The sequence below is a fragment of the Aulonocara stuartgranti genome (assembly GCF_965226115.1).
Source record: "Aulonocara stuartgranti genome assembly, chromosome: 1".
In the NCBI taxonomy this organism is placed as follows: domain Eukaryota; kingdom Metazoa; phylum Chordata; class Actinopteri; order Cichliformes; family Cichlidae; genus Aulonocara; species Aulonocara stuartgranti.
Genome location: NC_138939.1, coordinates 4,973,811 through 4,995,572, shown reverse-complemented (window position 1 = coordinate 4,995,572; position 21,762 = coordinate 4,973,811). Strand labels below are relative to the sequence as shown.

Genomic DNA, 21,762 nt, shown 5'->3' with positions numbered 1-21,762 from the left:
ACTTTACCAGCAACACACATCATTGTGTGCCTCAACTTTCCGTCTTTTACCCAAGCTAATCTGCCATTTTGGGGGGGGGGGATTAGAGAGCTGATTTAGATTATCATATTAAGATTTAGGGACACATCATCAGTAGTGTGTGTATACACGTGTGTATATACACACACGTGTGTGTGTGTGTGTGTGTGTACATGTATATACGTATACATACATATGTGTGTATATATGTATGTATATATTAGGGGTGCAACGATACACAAAATTCACGGTTCGGTTCGGTTCGATACTTTGGTGTCACGGTTCGATATTTTTTCGATACAAAAAAAATGTTCATGCCTTTTTAATTTGTCATTTATTAAAATTATAAATATATATTTTAACTCAAAAGTACAGTTTTTAAATTTAACCCTAACCCTTGTGCGTGTTTTTTATTTTGACAGCGAATGCGCACCTGCGGACCACTTATGTGCAGCCCTGGTTATTTAGCTCGTCATATTGCAGCCACAGAAATTCTTTTGTCCATGAAACCATAAAGCTGCACTTTCTTTTTGCCTTATAGTCTGATTTGTCATAACTTCTCCGTTTTGTGGTAAGCTTTTCTTTGGCTGTCACTTCTTCACCCTGACCTGTCTTATTTGGCTCAGCAGAACTGAAATGCTTTTACACACGCACTCACATAAGCTCAGCGATTCTCTGCGCGATCAACCTCTCACATGTTTAAGCTGCGGGAGATTTCACTTGTCATGTTTGCATAGTAAGCTAACGATTAATAAGACGATGTCAGAGGAATTGGTGCACAAATTATCATCACTCACAGATCAGTGCTGTCGCTCTCTATACACAGTTCGCGCGATTGCAAAGTGAAAGCAAAAAAACAAGCGCAAATTCAAACGCGATTTCAATATGTCACATATTGACAGTGGCTCACCGATGCCAATGACATAATTACCCAGCTACATTTCCGAAAGAATGCAAAAGCATTGACATATATTTTTCCTACAATAGCCCGACGGGCAGGGCAGAGATAGATTTTGGTACCCCGACTGAAAAAATCGCTAGCCCCGGGACGTCGGGCTAGCGATATTGCGAGCCCTGTATCTGATTGAGGAATCACTCATCTTTGGAAAAGAGAGTTTATTACAGAGAAATGTCTCTTTCCAAAATAAAGCTATACTATCCGCTTCTTCTGGGCTATATTCTCAGCAGCATATTAAACAGCTGTCTAAATGACTCGGCTAAAGTTAGTAGCATGCTTGCTTTTTTTTGTCTGCTTCCACTTGTCTTTGCACTAGGATGATGTCGGCGTAAACGTGCAGTCATATTCGTTGTGTTCCCACTAGTGCTGTCAGCGTTAATCTCGTTGAAATGACATTAACGCCACAACACGGCAAATCTCCGTTAACGAGCTACCGCCGATCGCCCCGTGCATGGGGCTAGACGGCCAACACGTTAACGAGCTAACTGCGCTAACACACTAGTTCACACCCATGTAATTGAGCATTGCATGGCACATCCAACATACTGTTTTACTTTAGTGCATGACTCGCTTACCTTCAGGGTCATACGTCACATGAAAACCAAAATAATTCCAAACGCCAGATCTGAATGAGGGTGGGGGAGGTCCATCTTGTAAGGAGAGCTTAACTTCTGTCTCGCTAGCTTGCCCTGCACTCTTCCTTCTGACGATGCTGTCTGTGTTGAGCGCTCAGTGAATCTGTGTTCGACTACTCCGCCTAGGCTGCACTGTCGACCCTAGGCGGAGCAGTCGAACGCAGATTCACTGAGCGCTCAACACAGACAGCATCATCAGAAGGAAAGTTGATAAAATAAATTACAAATGTTGTATTGTTCGATACATATGCGTACCGAACCGAAAGCACTGTATCGAACGGTTCAATATCGATACGAATATCATTGCACCCCTAGTATATATGTATATGTGTCGTTAAATTCAATTCATTTTATCCTTTCATCTAGAGAGTCTAGAAGCTAGCTTTTATATTTGTCACTGAGTCGTAAAATTACTTTAGATTTTAGGACAACAATTAATCTTAATTAGTCTCATAATTGTCTCATTCTCAATTCTCATTTAATATTTCTAACGAGAAGCTTGTTTTCATCCATTTATGAGTCTGTATAGTCAGTACCCCTCAAAAATCTATTGGACTACATTTAGTATTTTTAGTATAATTGTTCATTGTGAAACACGATTTAAAGCAATACCTCACAATATAATGAAATCTCACCTCACCATCACAGTGTTACAAAACCATCTTAATTACTGCAGTGGAAAATATTTGCACTACATTAATTTGGAAATATATTGGAGATAATACTTTAAAGATATGGCCCCAATATTTTATCACTGCTGGTGAGATGTAAGACTTGCCTCTAGAAGGATTTGAGTAAAACCTGAGAAAAAATAATCAAAGAGGTAATTAATTTGATTTAATCACTGGAATTACACATTAACAACACAAAATATTATTTTATCAAACTGGCTTTTGACAGTGGCAACAGAAAGTCAATCAATGCATATATACATATATATGTCTCCATGAGCACGGCTGTTGAAATTGTACATAAAAACTGAATAGTCTATTCAGATAATGCATACTGGCCACAAGAAACCTGAGCAAAATCCTAAATGAGGCAGATATCAGCTGAGGTAAGTTCATGTAAAAATGTTACATTCAAAATGTTGACAAAAGCACCTTATTTAAAGTATGTATTAGTTACATTATAATGTGCCTTTTACAGACGTATTTTTAGTCAGTTTACACTAAGACAGACAACTTCATGCCATTTGGCAGTTTCAAGTTCCTGGTATGGTGCATGCTGTAACACTGTCTGGAGCATTTAAATATAACACACCATAATGCCATCAGTAACATCAGTGCTTTTCTTTTCAGAAATCAAAATGTCTTACACAGAATATAGCAGGGAAGAACTGGTATAGTGTTTTTCTCAGATTCATAAAGAAAAATTACTCAAGTTAGTAGGAGTGCTTTAAGCTTTCGGTCATAATGTGAAGAGACAACTAACATTTGTAAACTATAAACCAAATTTAATTAAATGCGATATCCAGAACCCATTGTTTGTTCATTGGTTTGGAAATATTAACATATATCCAGTCAGCCAGTTTCCCAAACACAGTCTGGTGCTCACAAAATGAATAAAATTTTAAAAAGAAAGAAAAGAACATCAGTGAAGGTCTTCACTGAGTAAAGAGTTTAATCACCAGGCTTAATTCAAGGTTGGGAAATTGAGCAAGTGTGTGTTGAGACCCACAAAACAAAGAATGAATTAAAATTTTTATCTTTTGGCCTATTATTAGAACATGTTTATTAGCAGCCTGTCACAAAAACACAATGATGTCCCCACTTCTGTAGTAAAAAACACCAAAGATGACACAGTTTGACAGGCATGAATTTGCATTATAGTACCAGTGAGCTGATTTCCAAAGTGTTTTTAGAAGAAATCCACATCAGTCAGTGTGTAAAACAGGAGGCTCTTTCGTGGTTTGGGGAAAATAAAAAATAAAATAAATTAATACCTTAAAAATTTTGAAAAGTAAAGGTCGTATCAAATATTAATAAAATGCCTTTAACATGAACCTTTCTAGAAACCCTAGTCCAGAAACATTACAATGGAGACATCTTTTAATTTTTCTTGTAGTCTGGGACTAAAATTAATCCATGTCTCAAATCTGCTCAGAAATTTCCCTGACTTCTACTTTATCAGATCAAGTTAACTTGCTGGTTCATCTCTGCTTCTTGGATCAGCCCCAACAACAGATCTTGAATACTATACTAAATATAATCTTAACTGAATTCTTACGTAGTATTTAACATACACTGCACATGTAAAAGCTGCTGTTGTGACACACTGCCTATGTATTGTTAGTGGTTTCAGGCGCCTCTATTTTCGATCACCACGGAAAATTAGAAAAATTGTAAAGATCATGAAGATAAAAGATAAAGGTAAATTTCCCTGCAGACGAATTACCCTTTTTAAAAGACTGGTTTACATGTGCAAATGCTGTCGTTTTAAATAAGTTAAAAATTTCATAAACTATTCTAAAATTTTGAATTATAATATGAAAAAAAAAAGAATACAGGCGGCACAATGGATCCTGCAGTGCAGGCTCAATATTTGTAATATTTCATGTGCCACGGCTACGACTGCATGCTTGCTTTCAGCTCCCGGAGAATGTCAGTGCCACTGCTCCAGGCAATGTTTTTAGCTCTTACAGAAAAGTTGCCCTCCTGACCTTCCAGTTTGGCTAGCAGCTTCTCCAGAGTGTATCCCTTTCTTGGCATCACAACATCACGGCCTCTCAGACAGGAAGTAGGGCAGAGATCATTCCCCCCATCCCCCGCATAAAAGATTTGCTCATACTCCACGCCGGCATCAGATTGCAGAGAAAGGTAAAGCTCCAGGACTTTTTTCTTGCAGAGGTTGACAGGGCATTGATCACAGGCGTGAGAATGATAGCACTGCACCTCAATGTGGCCCAACTCATTGAGCTTAGCTGGGTTGGTAAAAACCTTGTCAACAGCCGCCTGGAGTCCTGCAGCATGGAGAATCCATTCTATAAACAAGGTGTTGGAATCAGAGATGACTATGCAGTCAATGGCACTTTTATTCTCTGCTATAAATGTCAGCAACTCAGTCATTCCAGCTGTGAAGGGGATGGTCTCCATCACACTGCGAACCCTGTCTGGGCTCACCTTCTGCTCACCTGCGGGCATAGATTAGAAAATGTTGAAGGCAGATTTCAGGAAGTAGTAAAACAAAAACAAACAGCATGACAGACTCACCTATGTAGTTCAGCACCCTGCCCATGTACTCAGTCCAGTAGCCTTTTCTGTACGAATTCTCCACAGAGCCAGGAAGTGTCTTATCAGGAAGGCACCTGACACAAGGAATATATAAATAAGAGAAATCAGGATAACTCAGCTATAGTGTTTCTCTAATGGTGTATTAAGGTCCTAGTATAAAACAGTAATTGCAGAGTAGTAGCAGGAGCAGTGCAACAGAAAATCTTTGTCAAGATAATACATACAGATGACAAGAAACATGGAAAGAGCTGAAGTAAGACTTTCTTGACCTACCTGACCACCCAAGTGTCACTGTTGGCATCGACCACGGTGTGGTCAAAATCAAACACCATCAGAATCTTCATTTGGCACCTTAAAAGCAAAATAGCACACAAAACTAACTAATAAATTAAGCAAGATAATAGTTATTTTTAAGCTCCACCCTTCTATTATTTCGTTTGGTAACGGATACTGCTCTCAACCGGTCTATTTACGTCTTATCAGCTCAAAACACAAGTAACTGAGCCCACACTTCCGCTTCTTAAAAATTACCCTTCCCATTAAAGCCGATCCTTACTTGACATGTCAAATAAGATTTTTTAACAATATTTATTATTCCTTTCTCCATCAAAACTACGTTAAAACTAACGAACTTTTAAATGCCTTATTTTTTAAAGGAAGTGTGGTGTAAACTCGTCCCCTTACAAGTAAACAGCCCACGGGTAGAGCTAGTCAGTCAGTCACAGCGGTTCCTAACGTGCTGAAGACACGTGACTGGGATTACATAGCTTTCTGTAATAAACTGTAGTAAACTATACCCAAGATAAATACACATAAAACACATAATAATAATGTAAAATTTTGAGCAACTGCAAAATTACCGGTACGAGTCCTCCGTCAGGAATTCACCGATCTTCCTTATCTTCCTTCTCCTTATCTTGCTTTGCCGCAAAAAGTGGAACAAATCTCAGCTCATTACCGCCACCTGCAGCTTCTTTTGGATGTTGCGTTAAAACGTAGTAGTTCCTCTACTGCCAACAATGAGCACGTACTTTATAAGACATACCATTTTTCTACTTTAGGAAAGGTGTAGATCTTTCAACGTGCAACACTTTTGTGATAGTTTTTACTGATAAATACCGTTTTTTTTATTCATATATTCCACCATAGCACTAACAACAACCCATCAAACCAGACTTCCCATATTTGGCCTCCGGGTGGCAGTATCGCACAAGTGCACACACGAGAACGCAGAAGAAGAAAACGTCAGTTTATTTCCTGGTTGTATAGTCAGGAGAGTCCGTGCAGATTGTTTTTCCGTATCTTTAATTTAATCGATCGGTGTTTTTCCACCAACATGTTAAAAGGTTTAGGGACGTGGTTGGGTCTGGAGGGCCCGACCGTTACGGAGACGTCGGTTGACAAGGAAAAGCTGAATGTGGGGCAGGAAGAGAAGGTGGTAGAAGCACAAACCGAGGTAAACAAACAGCAGCCAGCTGACCAGGATGGAACACCAGAGGCGGAGCAGGAAAACTCGGAACAGTCCACAGGACTCGGCGGTGAGGAACAGCTCATATCTGGATGATTAACTCTTAATTAACTCTAAGCTACGTGCTCAAAGTTACTCAGCGTGACGTTAGTCTTTCTCTCTGTGTTGAACCCTGAAGGCTTTCCTGTTCATCTTTTTTGTATGTTCTTCACTCCCAGCAAGAGCAAATATGACTGCAGGAGAATCTGTTCTCTCATATATGTATCTTTTATTGCAGTGGCAATGGTTTTATTAACAGACTCTTTCTCCATTTGAAGGTTACATCTTCAGTTTTGCTTCCAGTGCCACCAAGAAAATCTCTGATTCAATGGTGGAGACTGCCCAGACCATCAAGAAGACAGTGGAAGAAGGAAAAATTGATGGCATCATAGACAAGGCATGTTGCTCTCAGATTCTTTTTGACTGGTTTTTCAGATTTTAAAAACGGCGTGGGGTTCATCTGTGCATTTGTGGGTTTGTAGGTCAGTTTTCTGTATTTGCTTTCCCCGAACTGGCACACAAAGCTGGTTATCAGTTCGCTAATTTAACCCAGGGTTTCTCCTAGAACTCTGAAACCTAAGATTACTGTCTGGCAGTCTAATAAGAAGATGAGCATAACCTTCTCCCAGCAGTTTTATTTTTGATATTCTCAGCTGCAAACTTTAAAGGTTTGAGAGTAAAGGTTTGTTTGTTTTTTTTATTCAAATATTGGCTTAGTCTACATAAGTTTCATATGAGTTCAGCAAGTACACTGTCGGTGTCCTATTTTAGGATCAGATATTAATACTTATAGTTTGTTTATTAAAACCAAAAGAATAAAGTTGTGTCTAGAAATCTATAGTATTTATTTCTGATTCTTATTAGGAAAACAAAGACAGTAGACGCTATAGAAGAAAACTTTAGACTCCTGTTTATGCACAGAAGTTTGAGGGATCTTCCAGGAATAGTGATGCTATTTTCTGGAGAATTGATTAATTAGTAGGCAGTGAGTTCATATCTGCTGATCTCTATTCTGGATCTTAACTTGCTCCAGATAGCGATTAAGAAGTGAACCACCTTCAAAGTACAGAAAACCCAGGGGTTAAGCCTGAGCTTACCTGGATAAGCAGTATTGTATTATTATTAAGTAGCATTGGCCTCTGGACTTAAAGGTTTGATTATACACATAAGCGCACTGTGCTTTATATAGTCTACACACCCTCTTCTTATTTTTGGCAGTTTGATCAATAAAAAATATCAGGGGCAAATAAAGCTTCCATAGATTAAACATTACTTAAAAAAATTTTCAAAGTATTTTTAAGTCTAAAAGTGTTAAAGTTTAAAATTTGTATCAAAGTTTCCAGATTTTTTCATATGCAAGTAAAATCCTGGATTTTATCATAACTTTTTCAGGACTTCCTGCTTTGTTAACACTTTCCATTTATGCATCAGCTTTTCCAATCTATTTATTTGTGTGTGTGTGTGTGTGTGTGTGTGTGTGTGTGTGTGTGTGTGTGTGTGTGTGTAGACATTTTTAGGGGACTTCCAAAAAGAGCAAGAGAAATTTGTCCAGGAGAAGAAGGCCAAGAAATCAGGTAAACCAGACTTTAAAGCATGAATGTTATTTACTGATGACCTCAAATGATTCGTACAGTCACCACATACGCTGATTACACACCTTTGGGATTACAGTGACAAATCTGCAGCAGCTGTGTGGTGCTATCATGTCAATATGGATCAAAATCGCTGCATGATATTTCCAGAATTTTATTGAATCTGAGCAATGAAGAATTAAACTGGTGCTACAAGGTGAATGAAGTGTAGTCATAATGTTTTCCAAAGTCAATTATTGAACCACTATGAAAATAAATATATCAATCAAAAGTTCAAATATTAATTTCTGAAAGCAAGACTTACACTTTGAAATTGACACACTTTGTTTAAAATTGGAGTCTTGTGAGACCTGACTGGGATAAACTGTGTAATCTTTATTTTTACATTGCGCCTGTGAGGGGCAGCAGAAATGATATTATCATGATTTTATCAGCATACGTCACTTACTGGCCAAGCAGCTTCTATTTACAGAGAGCCAGGTTTGTACATGTGTGCATCTCAGAGATAAGGATTGGAACTGATGGTACATGACTGAATGTGTGTGTGCACACATGCTCTGATGTTTGTGTAGAAGCAGCAGTGCCACCCTGGGTCGGCTACAATGAAGAGGAGACAATCCAGCAACAGATTCTCGCTCTGTCCGCTGTAAGCAAAGACATCATGCACAGTATATAGTACAAATGTATGAATGGGTAGCTATTTTTGTGGCTACTGTTTTACTTATTTAAATTTATAAATTATGCTTTGAGTAGAAACTGAGCTGTTTGGTTGCTGATTCTAGGACAAGAGGAACTTCCTCCGCGACCCTCCCGCTGGTGTTCAGTTCCACTTTGACATGGAGCAGATGTATCCTTTAGCTGCAGTCATGCTGGAAGAAGATGAGCTCCTCAATCGCATGCGCTTTGACCTGGTTCCTAAACAGTCAGTGCTCCTCAAACATTTTTTTGTGTGTGTGTGTGTGTGTGTGTGTGTGTGTGTGTGTGTGTGCGTGCGTGTGCGTGTGTGTGTGTGCGCGCGCAAATGTACCTGTTTTTGCCTCCATTTATAGCAGAGTCAACCTAAAACTGATATTTAAAAATGGATGGTGACATGTTTGTGTTTGACAGTGTGAAGGAGGAGATGTTTTGGCGGAACTATTTCTACCGGGTGTCTCTGATCAAGCAGTCGGCTCAGCTCACAGCCCTGGCAGCCCAGCAGCAGCGGAACGATAGTGTGGACAAAGGGGCCAGTGTTTCACCTGAAGACATCGTCCTAACAGGTCTGAATTTTTAGCTCTGCTAGAGAGGTAGAGATCACCAAGAAAACTTTGTCGTATCACAGCTGCAGGAAGGCAGGCGGATTTACAACCCCAATTCCACAGTGGAAAAATTCAAATATAGTGATTTGAAAATCTCTTTTCAAAATCTTTGGTCATGGCTTTATAAAGGTGGTTTATACAGTCAAAGACCTTCACAGTCCTGCAACTTAGGCTGTGTTATTTTACAGTTTGCAGGCACCTAAACACCATGTAAGAAAGAAAGGGGCACAGCTCTCTCTTAAAGTTGGAAAGATATCAGTTTAAAATGTAAAAGCAGATACTGTGAAAGGAGCTAAAAGCTATATTTATTTTGTTCTCTAGGAAAAGTTGGCAGATGGTCTGAGAATTCAAGAGTACTTGTACAATAAAGATTACTCAGTCAGATCTTTTGTGGTCTAGAGCCACAGAGAGCTTTATATCCAAACAGCAGTACTTTAAATTGTTCTCTGACACACTGGAATCGATGGCAGAAATTGCTGCCATGTGTTCTTTTCTTGGGCTTTATTGATACTCATTCAGAATAAAAGGAAGGTGTCTATTTGATGTGAAATAATAATGAAGGAAATGGAAAAACCCAATCATCTTAATGCATCGCTGAAATCTCTTTTCCTCCCTTATTTAAATGGGCACATACAGTGTTTGTTAAGACTGATGTGGAATTTATTGTCCTTGTCTGTTTGAGTAGCTCATTGGCTACAGAGAGAGAGAAATTGTAATCCAGCAAACACAAAGGCTTTCAGTAGCGCTGAGAGCAGTTGTCCAAAAAGCCAAGAACAAGTTACCCAACAGTGATGGTTTATGTAGATAGAATGCTGATTGGTTGATAAGCTAAAGGAACCAGGAAAAGGATGATCACCAGGAAGAGGCATGTTATGTAATGAAGGCTTCCTCTCTAAGCTAAAGGATCAAAACCGGTGGAAACATAAAGAGCAGCCCACATTACCAGTTGTTCCATATATTTTTAACACTACCCCCAAGTCACAGTACTTTGCTACAATGTATAAAATGGAGCTAAATACTGTTTTAGTACGGTTTGGGAAGCACCTGTGGACTTCCAACACAATATCTGAATGTCTGATTCAATTGTTTAATTAGGGAAAGAAATCTGTCTTTTTTAATTATTCAATATAAACATGTAAAACGTCATTTCTTTTTTATTTTCTGCTTGGTTGAACTGGTAAACAAATTAGATATTTTATTTAAGGACTGAAAGGTAAAGAAGTCATATCATATAGTATTATAGAGTTACCTAAATGGATCAGGCGGCATCCATGGTAAAAGCTAATAAGGTTTGTGCTCATATTTTGATAAATGACCTCAGACACCATCCAAAGGTCAGAGGTTAAAGAGTAAGTCCATTGTAATATCAGTGTGTTATTTCTTTGTAGACAATGTCAGACCAAAAACGCCGCCAGTTTCCATCAGTGACATACAGAAGGTAAAAGCACTGCACACGTTGAACTTTTCCAACCACCTTTTGAGAAGTTAAGAAAAAAAAAAACCAAGAGTCGCTCTCCTCTTTCTCTGCTGCCTGTTTTCCTCATAGCCAACACATGAAGAAGATGAGGAGATTTCAACAAGTCCCGGAGTGTCCGAGTTTGTTAGTGATGCTTTTGACTCAACGGCCATAAACCAGGAGGACCTAAGGAAAGAGATGGAGCAGCTGGTGCTGGACAAGAAGGACAGTCCTTCTCCTGATGGTTGGCTTTGGAAGAGTTCCTATCCTTTTTTTTAAGCTCAAAGTATTTCTTGTTCTGTAAGAGAATGGCTTTGCTCATAATATTTCCTCCCTTTCATATCCAGACGAATCAGCAGATTGGGAAAAGGAGCTGCAGCAAGAACTTCAGGAGTATGAGGTGGTGACTGAATCGGGCAACAAAGACGACCAGTGGGATCAAGAGATTGAGAAGATGCTCCAGTCTGATGACAGCTAGTGTGTTTGATGCGTTTATAGTCACTTGTCTGGGCTGAAATTAATGAATCGTGACCATTGATGCACAAGGGGAGGAACTTTACACGACTCTCATTTCTATCTCGTATCTGATGAAGTGTCGTAGATCCAATTATAGCAAGAATGTGTCACCTCTGCTGGAGGCAGCAGTCATTTTCTGGCATATTAGTGAGTTCATTGTTCCCTCCTAAATGAGTTTCCTCTATTTGGTTCTCCTAATCAGCTGTGTTTTTGATGAGAAATATCACTAGATGATACTCCAGTACAAGTACTATGAATTTTATAATGGAGAAAAACGATCTTTATTATGTTTTGTTTGTTTGTTTTTTAATCTTAGTTTTTCACTGCTGGTTCCTGGTGGCTTGGACAGTCGTATATACGTCTTGCTATAATCTTAGTACAGAGTACTAGTCAAAGTCAAATGTAAAGTAACATGTATGTAAATAAAGAAGACTGTAACACTAAACTGCCAGGTGCATTTCTCTCTAATTATATCTGTCTGTGTGTTTTGCTGCTACTGCTGTGTCATTCTGTTTTATATGTCAGCCTTTAATAAAAATGCATCTGTTATGGAAAATTATGCCTCATGTTCAAGGTGGACACAAAGTCAAGGAAAACTGATAACCGCAGCTGATAACCTGAAAACCTTCCTTTGGAAACTTCTAAACTATGTTACAAATCTTTTAAATCAGCTCTGACCTACTACATATAATGTTATTCTACCTTAAAATATTTATGTGTAATGACTTGACTATGTTTTTTTACTTTTATGTTTTGTGACTGTCTGCACAGTCGCAGGTATGTTTGGTGACTTTCAGTGAGGATTTAGTGCCCCCTCACCCAGATCGAACACTGGTGACACTTTTCAGTGACAGGTAATGGATTCATTTGTATATACATTCCTACTGCTTTTCACACAAGTGGTCACGCTTTATAATCCAGTTCCAAAATCACTGGTACAGTCTTTAGAATATAAATGAAAGAAAACAGCAATTTGCAAATCACTATAAATATTTAATCCTGTGTTGAAAAAAACAAAGCAGTCCTGCATATTAAACAGTTTTGAAATACCATATACTCAGCACTTTCTGTCTACACCCAGCTGAAGAGTATCCAGAGCAGATAACACAGTTCAGCCTCAGGGTGGAGCCAGAGCTACAACAATGGTGTTAGCAACCACATATCAGTTTATCTCATGCTCATTAACTGAAAGTAAAGTCTAGATAATTTATTGAGACTAATCTCAGGTTGCTGGATTACGAAAAAGGAAAGAAAATAATCAATACATCAAAGTCTAAGGCTTTATCAGTTAACTGCATGATTATTAGAGTCATTCCTGCCTCAACAGTAATTTATATTCAGTGCTTAAAAAAATAGTTTTCTTTAAATGTTTGTTTAAAGAAAGTTATGAAACATTAAAAATAATTTTGTTAAACTGGGGGGAGGAACACGAGTATTTCAGCAGAAAAAAACAGGCATTCATAATAGCCATCAGTCTAAAACAGCAAGAGATGTATAAAAAACAAACACACAGACAAATGAAGACAAAGACCGCAGACAGGAAAGATGTGCAACCGACACAGTCATGTAACCTTTGTTGTAAACATCAAACTCACATGATCGGTGTGCTTTACACGTCCTATTATCATTTTCAGCTTTCAGCCTAACTTTTGAAATGTTTCGAAATATTTCATACAGTCATGCCACTTAGAAGTCTATAACATAGAGGTTTTGGGGGAGTTTTTAAATGATGAGGAATAAAATCCACTAAATCCATTCTGACAAAAATGTGAAAAGTTTTATTTTCCACTGTCAGTGACGGTAGAAGTCAGTGATCTTTTTTTTGTTTTGTTTTGTTTTGTTTTGTTTGCAGTACAGTCTTAAAAACTCAAGAGAACCCTCCAGTAAACTAAATGAACATTCAAGTACATCATTAGTATTGGAGGCCAGCCTCTGCTTTCATACAGTGTCTGACTTTTTAATCCTATAGTACACTTGATGCTGTATTTGTTGTCACTGATGCCTGTTCTTTTCTATGCTATATTTGTGTAGAATGCAGAGAGTTTCCAAAACAGAAACATGCCACCAAATATTAATTATTGCAGATGAATAGATTTTTTTTCAGTCTCTTGTGAGATCCTAACGAATAATAATTTCATTTGTGTACTAAATGTCGTGTGAGAAACATGGCAATCCAATTCAAATTTCTCATCTAACTTTTCAGTACCAGGTCAAGTGCTTTTCAAATGTTCTTTTCTTCCACTTCAATATAATTTCAGAGGTCCACAGTGTTGACCTTGCAATTATGCCACATTCTTACATTCTTCCCACGAGAATAAAATGGAAGTTCTGAAGCCCTTTGAATTCCCAGAAATGCCCATACCTGTACCCCCTCAAAACTGAGTTAAAGTACTTGCAATATAATGTGTTGTTTCTATGTACAAACAATGCTTGTCCTAGCCAAATGTGAAGTGGAATTCGGAGTAAGGTGAGAAAAGAAAGTCCTTCAAAAGAGTGATTCAGTCAGCGTGGAATGATGTCCTGGATGTTTGGTAGTAGAAAGTCTGTAATCATGAAATGAAACAAACACATATCTCTGCTTGTGCCAACCAGACAGCAAACCTGCCCCAGCACGCTCCTTACAGTCTATATGAGACTGGAAGGAACAGATGCCACACTGTCTGTAGTGTTAATGCTACTCCTACCACTTTAAGGATGCTGAAATGAATTGCAAAATGAATGCTCATTGGGACTAGCAATCAATACAAGAATCAATAAACCCTGTATGTGAGCTGTGCCTTGTGTTTGAGGTGCTTCCAGGCAGTTTTATGGGTAGGCTCATTCTCAGTGCTGCTGTGTGATGTCTTCTCTCTTTGTTCTGTCTCTCATTCTAATTCACATACATGTCACTCACATCACATCATCACAGCTAGACTCCACCAGCTGGCCTCAAGTCAGCTGCACAACCATCACCATGGTGATAAAGCCCAGCAGATGAGGACCCATGTGTGTGGTTTACTGCTTGTGTGCGACGCTGCTTTAATAGTGTTTTAATAATGCATAGGGGCAGACTTGTCTGTGCGTATGTGTGTTGTTGTGTGTCTAGCCCCCATAGCCTGCAGATCTTCTGTCTGACTTCAAGATAAAGAGGATGAAGAAGAAACAGAAATGAAGAAAAACCCCATTGAACTCTCTGAACTGCACTTCACACTTCATGTGCAGCACACAATATGCTGTTATTACATTTTACTGCTGGTGTTCAGACATCCTAGGTGAGGACTGCAGAAGAAAGAAACATACAGAGGAGGTACTGTACTCCCAATCGTCTGCTAAAGGGTGGAGGCTGCTATCAAACAAAGACAACAAAGAAAGTTTGTTTGTTTTTTGTTTGTTTGTTTGTTTGTTTTGAAAGTATACCACCACTGAATTCATGTTAGCATAGAAATATTTCCTAAGCATATTTTTCTTTAAAAAACCTCACAAATGAATTCCTCAGTTTGAATGTTCCAAGTGAATAAGTTAATTTTTATTTTTCATTTATTTAAGTGGTAAGGTGATTGTTTTGCTATACATAATACACACTCTACTACACAATACTAATTATCGTGGTGCATGTTGTCTATTGTGTCTCTTCTCACACTTCCTTAATCCATCAACCTCCCCCACCTTGTCTCTAAGCATAATGCATTTCAGCATTGACTTCACCTTCACAGAATAAAATAAGATGCTTTCATTTATTGATTTGTTTGGTGGTGTTACAAAGACAGTGACCATATTTATTTTGTAATAGGCTGGGGGAGATTAAATCAGTAATCAAACATGACTGTTTTAGTTGATAAGGTTGAACTCCTGTTGTTATATGTGGGTCCACATGCAGTTCTGTCTTATCTAGAAGAATCAGTAAGAGGGAGATGGATAACTTTATAAGAAGCATCTTTATTGTTCACATTTCATCTCTACCACCATGTAAATTTCCTCCCTCTGAGCCCTTGTCCATGAACTAACCAATCAGGAGCTAGAGGCTTTTAGAATGAGGTAAAGGTGAGAAAACCAGGGACAGACACTTAACACAAATGTCAACCTTTATACATATATGGTCTGAATATCCTTTACCATTATCTGCTTTCATAATTGGACTTGAAGCATCTTGTGCAGCTTCTAATCTAAAATCCCTAACACCCAATTTTCATGTGCTAAATGTGCACATATGTCAAAGATAAGTCTTCACTCAGAGACACCCAGGGGCCCCAGCAAGGAACGTGGTAAACTGTAAGTTATCTTTCTAGACACAAGGTTTCCTTTCAGTCATCAGACACACTTGTCTGGTGGTTGGACTGCAGCTGTGGCTGGTTTCACATATGGTGCTACTTATTACAGTTTTTATTTTGCGCAATTCTGAAATTAGAGTTGAAGTTGTTAGAACGATGAGCAAACATTTTCACATTTTGTTGATTGTGCAAACAATTTGTGACTTGTCACTTTGTGACAAGTTATTATGCGCTAAGTAGCTTTATTCTCCAAGAGTTATCATCACAGTATTCAATCGGATATGCAGAGAACATTTTTAAGATATGATTTTTGTTAAACATACTTCCATACCTTGCAAGACAAACATCTAGATCGCGCATGGAAAAGCGTGCAAACAACAGATGTGACAAACAGCATATTTTCACTTCTTGCATTGTAAGAGGAAGGATTGATGAGAATCTGTTGATCTGGCGCTATGTGCGGTGATTGTCAGCAATATTTTGCTATTGTCAAGAAAAATGTGTAAAATAAGACTTTTAGGAGCTAAAAAATGGTGAACACATGCTTACTGACAAATCTAAAGATTTTGACTTTTCTGATTTCCGTAATGTCACCTGAAGTAGATGTTTTATTACATGTGACTTGTTCCGATTGCCCCCTGAGTGAGTTAGTGTGTCTTGCAGGTTAACAATAGAGTTTTGTATGAGCTCCTTTGAGTTTCCAGAAATGTGCCCAATGGAGTGAAGTTATACTGTAATATTTCTATTTTATTTTTATTTTTTTTCTCAATATGCTGTGCACACTGGCTTCCTAAGGAAGTTATGCTTACATTATTGTGCACTAGTTGAGAACCATTGGTCCAGCATACAGTTGAGGATAATACTTTTAGTATTGTTGAAACTGCTATCAATGCAAATGATTGCTTGGAAAAACCTTAGGTTGCTATTATATGATTTCACCTGATGTCGCATCAATTGGGGAAGGACCTGCTGCTGCTTCATTCTCTCTGGTTGTTTCTAAAAGGAAGTAAGTGGTTTAAAGTTGTGCTCAGTCATTTTGATAGATATAGTTTCATATCTGACAAGTTTGTTATTGTTTGTTTTATTCCAGGCTAGCATTCCAGCCATCGGTACCCTGTGTAGCCTGTTCCACTTTTCCTACAACCAGAAAGCCTGTATGCAGTGCTGATTTCCATTTCCCCCAGAAGTTGGATGTCTGATCTGGGAGTCATTTGCAAGTTGTCCACTTTCCACTCAGTGACTCGATTCTAGCAGTGAAGTGAGAAAAGCAAGAAAAAATAGAATTTGTTTTGTGCTTTAGCAAGGTAGCGCATCATTAGAAAGACAGCACAGTGCTTGATTTTGTGGTTAAAACCCCCCTGTAGCACATTCATGGATCATGTCTATAACTTATTTAGCAAGTCACAATAACACGAAATACACAAAGGTTGCAGTAGAGATTACAAGTTTTAAAGTTCTACTGCTGTTTATGGATCTGCTGCATTTGATCTCTGAATTTCTGAGTCCCAGTTTCCCTCAAGTTGGACTTTCAGCTCCACAAACCCCAACTTCACAGTCCAAAATGGTAGTCGTGCACATGAACATTACCAAAACTGTAAAAACTTGTACAATGCACTACCACTGTTGCACAGTTGTGACCAGGCGTCTTTTCTGAACTTGCGAGTGACATCACTCCCACCGCCAACATCTGCCTTCAGAGTCAATTGGGACAAAGCAGAGAATTCAAGTGCCTTAGCCCCATCCAATTAGCTAATTATGTGTCAGGAACTAACAACTTTAAGTTAAACTATCTTTGTTGTATACCCATTTGAATAATTGTTTTAAAATGGTGTGAAATGTACCGAGGTCAGATGAACTTGTGGCAAGTAGAGCTGATTCAGGACCCTGTTGTTTCTGCTGCAAAAGCTAGCTTCTCTTTTATGACAGAGCTATAAAGTAATTATTGAGAACCCCAGAAAGCTTTGACCATTGTTTCTTAATTTAACAAGAAAGGGGCCCCCGTGAGAAACACCTACCAAGAGATCACAAGCTAACATAGTCTGAGCAAGACTGAAAGTGAGAATTACATTTCAGAACACTTCAGATTTAGGTCAAGATGGTCGAACCAGTGAAACGTCACACAAGATGTGAAACAAGAAAAAACTTGTCAAGGCCTCACATGTAGCTAAATGTGTTACAGTTGTTAGAGCCTTACATTTCTGTGTGCACAGTGCAACAGAATGCCTTAGCAAGTGTCTCATTCCAAAGTGGTGTGTGTGTTTCCCCTACCACTACTGAGTATTTGCACAGTTACTTTTTATTGTGTTGGCAACATGTTTGTTCCAAAATAATACTTGAGCTTGAAGAGGATTTTCTTTTGGATCTCATTCTTTGGTAGCTGCTGGTGGGAAACCATAATTGCAGTACGATTGACTGAAACACAGTTTTTTGCTTGTCTGTTTTTCCTGTGAAGCTGACATTTGCACAACGTGACATCACCGTGTGCATTGTAAAAGTAATTGTCTTGCAGTTCAGCCTAGATTCTGACTGCATTTGGAGCGTTCCACAGGGGATACTATTCAGTGTATATCCAATACACTCAGGAGGCAGAATACGCAGGACATTATTTGATGTTGGCAAACATGATCAAATATTTTCTCTTCTGCTGCACCTTAGCCGTTTAGCACAAAGCCTTTAATAGGTCATGTATTAAGGAAGGACTTCAGCCACTCGAGTAGTCTGTTATGGTTTTGCATGGTGATGGAAGATAAGATAGCTAAGTTGCGCAGATGCGTAATGGTCTTACACTGCTGCCTTTCATCAGCATTTTCTTCCTCTTCTCAATTGTCTGTCTGGCACCCATTCACCACTTTCACCTCTACTTTCAAAACTGCACTGCACTTCTTCTAGATGACAAAGGTCTCTCACTTTTAGTTCTGTTCCTGTTTGTCCTTTGTGTTTGTCTTTGGGTGTGTGCATGATTCCAAGCACACCTGCCACCGCACACACAGTGAGCCCTTTATTACCTTAACCCACGCAATGCAGCTGACAAACTCAGCTCCAGACAAGAACACACACATGCACGTATTACCAACCAATCATGTAGACAGTTAAACTGAAAATAGGAGCCAGGTGCTCGACCAAGCCATTTCCTTCTCTCTTTCTCCCTTCTTATTCTTCTATATTTGTCTTTTCAGAGGAATACAAAAGCTTAAATTTGATATTTTAAGAGGTTTGCAGTGGAAAATAGGTTTTAAATTGTTGTGTGAGTACAAGAAATGGTATCAGATATCAGTGCTGGGGGTTTAAACATTAACCTGCAGCTCAAGATATTTCCTGGATTTCTCAGTTTTGTGCAATGCAAATCAGAGTCAAGTTCATTCAAACCTAATTTTATTAACAAGGAAACAGCATTGAGAAGGAAATGCTGCTTTAACCACAACTTCTTTTTTTGTTTTGGATATTACAGTAACTTGCAAAAATATTCGCCCCCCTTGAACTTTCCCACATTTTGTCACATTACAGCCACAAACATGAATCAATTTTATTGGAATTCCACGTGAAAGACCAACACAAAAGTGGTGTACACGTGAGAAGTGGAACGAAAATCATACATGATTCCAAACATTTTTTACAAATAAATAACTGAAAAGTGGGGTGTGAGTAATTATTCAGCCCCCTGAGTCAATACTTTGTAGTGATGGGATTTCCGGCTCTTTCGGCTCCAAACCGGCTCTTCAGGTTGTTTTGTTGCTTTAATTAATTTATTATTAACAATAATATAAAATTATGCACAAAAGGAATTACTAATGTAAAAAAAAAAGTGGTTTTATTTATATATGTTTATATATAAATATATGCGGTGGCCCCTAGAGACAAAACACGTACAAACTCCAAAACACATTTCTAGCATGAACTGAACTTCCAAAACAGAGCTACCTAGATCACTTAAATTACACAATTGAAAGCATGAAAGCATATGTGTATTGTTTGTGTATTTATACACAAGCATTCATATATAGTCAAATAATAAAAAAACAGTTTTTACCAGAAACCAAATCCGGTCGTTGGTACTGGCTGGCTTGTGTAGCCACTAGGTAACAAAAGTTCAACACTGCCCCTAGCATCCTGGAGCACTTCTGTTGCCTTTTGTACGTGTTTTGAGTTTTTATGTGCTTCGGAGTTTATACGTATTTTGGAGTTTATACGTGTTTTGGAGTTTGTACGTGTTTTTTTATGTGTTTTGGAGTTTGTACGTGCTTCAGGGTTTGTACGTGATTTGAAGTTTGTATGTGCTTTGTCTGTAGGGGCCACCGTAAATATACTTTTATTTATTCACTCCACATAAAATGTAATAAATAAATCATATAATACAAAAGTCAACTATTCACATTTCAATTTTTAACTATTTAAATTTTCAGCTTTTTCCTTTTACAAATTTAAAGTGAAACAACACAAAACAATGCAAACCACAACACAATTAAATATAAATTATAATATGAAAACAAAAAGAACATGCATATTGTCTGTCATATGGACCTGCATGAATAAACTTTCTCAATCCTTTATCATCTGCAACTGAAAATAGTTGTGGATGATTACTATACCTTTCTAATGTGACGTTGTTATCCCTGGCTCTTTCTCTGTCTCTCCCTCCTGCTCTGTTCCTGTGCTACTGAGTGTAACTACCGCCCCTCCCCCCTCTGCCCAGCGTAAAGCACAAGGCTCGCGTGCTGAATGAAGCGGAAAAAAAGCGCGAGAGAGAGGGTGAGAGAAAGAAAGAAAAAAAACAAACAAACAAAAAAACCGGCTCGTGATAAGGAGCCGGCTCGCGTCGTTCACGTCGAAGAGCCGGCTCTAGAGCCATTTCGTTCGCGACCGACCCATCACTAATACTTTGTAGAACCACCTTTTGCTGCAATTCCAGCTGCCAGTCTTTTAGGGTCTGTCTCTACCAGCTTTGCACATCTAGAGACTGAAATCTTTGCCCATTCTTCTTTGCAAAACAGCTCCAGCTCAGTCAGATTAGATGGACAGTGTCTGTGAACAGCAGTTTTCAGATCTTGTCACAGATTCTCGATTGGATTTAGATCTGGACTTTGATCGGGCCATTCTAACACATGGATATGTTTTGTTTTAAACCATCCCATTGTTGCCCTGGCTTTATGTTTAGGGTCGTTGTCCTGCTGGAAGGTGAACCTCCGCCCCAGTCTCAAGTCTTTTGCAGACTCCAAGAGGTTTTCTTCCAAGATTGCCCTGTATTTGGCTCCATCCATCTTCCCATCAACTCTGACCAGCTTCCTGTCCCTGCTGAAGAGAAGCACCCCCAGAGCATGATGCTGCCACCACCATATTTGACAGTGTGGATGGTGCGTTCAGAGTAATGTGCAGTGTTAGTTTTCCGCCACACAGTGTTTTGCATTTTGGCCAAAAAGTTCCATTTTGGTCTCATCTGACCAGAGCACCTTCTTCCACATGTTTGCTGTGTCCCCCACATGGCTTGTGGGGGACACAACACCTTGTATGTGAGGAGCAGGATTTTGAATTCAATTCTGGATTTAACAGGAAGCCAATGAAGGGAAGCCAATACAGGAGAAATATGCTCTCTCTTTCTAGTCCCTGTCAGGACTCTTGCTGCAGCATTTTGGATTAGCTGAAGGCTTTTCAGGGAGTTTTTTGCACATCCTGATAATAACGAATTGCAGTAGTCCAGCCTGGAAGTAATAAAAGCATGAACTAGTTTTTCAGCGTCACTCTTAGACAGGATATTTGTAACTTCAGAGATGTTGCGCAAATGGAAGAAAGCAGTCTTACATATTTGTTTAATGTGCGTTGAAGGACATGTCCTGGTCAAAAATGACTCCAAGGTTCCTCGCAGCATTACTGGAGGCCAAGGTAATGCCATCCAGAGTAACAATCTGCTTAGATACCATATTTCTTTTTTTTTTTTTTTTTTTTCTTTTTTTTTAAATGACATCAGAAACAGCAGTATGCGACATTACGTGATGGCAGAGCTTCAGTTCATCCTTTGTCATTTTTTTTTTTTTTTTTTTTTTTTAATAAATAGGACAGGGGGAATGAATGAGAGAGAGAGGGGGAGAGAAAGAAAGAAAACCCAAGGGGAGAAGAGACGGTGAGAAGGGGGGGGAAGAGAGACAAAAAAAAAAAAAAACTCCTGGGTCACCTGTATGGAGAAAAAACAAACAAACAAACAAACAAACAAACAGAGGAGACAGCAAACAACAAAGAGCAACATAATAATAGAGAAAACAAAGCACCATCACAATAAACTAGCTAGTCATAGATATCAGTATTTACTAAGT

At 38.7% G+C, this 21,762-nt stretch overlaps 2 protein-coding genes and 1 long non-coding RNA gene across 3 annotated transcripts; 1 reads left to right on the top strand and 2 right to left on the bottom strand.

Moving 5' to 3' along the window:
* Positions 1 to 2,435: 2,435 nt before the first annotated feature.
* Positions 2,436 to 5,819, bottom strand: phospho2 (phosphatase, orphan 2). The gene is made up of 4 exons (XM_082532111.1): positions 5,705 to 5,819; positions 5,118 to 5,195; positions 4,824 to 4,918; positions 2,436 to 4,744 (listed from the first exon to the last, which is right to left on the bottom strand). Exons 2-4 carry the CDS (start codon positions 5,186 to 5,188, stop codon positions 4,179 to 4,181), a joined length of 732 nt encoding a protein of 243 aa, XP_082388237.1. The 5' UTR covers positions 5,189 to 5,195; positions 5,705 to 5,819; the 3' UTR covers positions 2,436 to 4,178.
* Positions 5,820 to 6,068: 249 nt separating this feature from the next.
* On the top strand, positions 6,069 to 11,658 carry syap1 (synapse associated protein 1). Its single transcript, XM_082532101.1, has 9 exons — positions 6,069 to 6,382; positions 6,630 to 6,748; positions 7,859 to 7,925; positions 8,516 to 8,589; positions 8,726 to 8,865; positions 9,051 to 9,202; positions 10,630 to 10,679; positions 10,788 to 10,941; positions 11,045 to 11,658. The coding sequence occupies exons 1-9, from the start codon at positions 6,181 to 6,183 to the stop codon at positions 11,173 to 11,175; spliced, it is 1,089 nt and encodes a 362-aa protein (XP_082388227.1). The 5' UTR covers positions 6,069 to 6,180; the 3' UTR covers positions 11,176 to 11,658.
* A 4,616-nt stretch (positions 11,659 to 16,274) lies between these two features.
* LOC309710380 lies at positions 16,275 to 20,109 on the bottom strand. Its single transcript, XR_014277705.1, has 3 exons — positions 20,047 to 20,109; positions 16,574 to 16,707; positions 16,275 to 16,456 (listed from the first exon to the last, which is right to left on the bottom strand). It is a non-coding gene; the product is annotated as an uncharacterized lncRNA (long non-coding RNA).
* Positions 20,110 to 21,762: the final 1,653 nt, after the last annotated feature.

What these genes read in the sequence shown, in the direction of transcription:
- phospho2 (XM_082532111.1), bottom strand. Translation starts at nt 5,188, where the DNA reads ATGAAGATTCTGATGGTGTTTGATTTTGACCACACCGTGGTCGATGCC. An exon ending in AGTGACACTTGGGTGGTCAG is followed by an intron (nt 4,919 to 5,117) that starts GTAGGTCAAGAA and finishes TCCTTGTGTCAG; the next exon opens with GTGCCTTCCTGATAAGACAC. An exon ending in CAGGGTGCTGAACTACATAG is followed by an intron (nt 4,745 to 4,823) that starts GTGAGTCTGTCA and finishes CTATGCCCGCAG; the next exon opens with GTGAGCAGAAGGTGAGCCCA.
- syap1 (XM_082532101.1), top strand. Translation starts at nt 6,181, where the DNA reads ATGTTAAAAGGTTTAGGGACGTGGTTGGGTCTGGAGGGCCCGACCGTT. An exon ending in TTGATGGCATCATAGACAAG is followed by an intron (nt 6,749 to 7,858) that starts GCATGTTGCTCT and finishes GTGTGTGTGTAG; the next exon opens with ACATTTTTAGGGGACTTCCA. An exon ending in AGATTCTCGCTCTGTCCGCT is followed by an intron (nt 8,590 to 8,725) that starts GTAAGCAAAGAC and finishes TGCTGATTCTAG; the next exon opens with GACAAGAGGAACTTCCTCCG.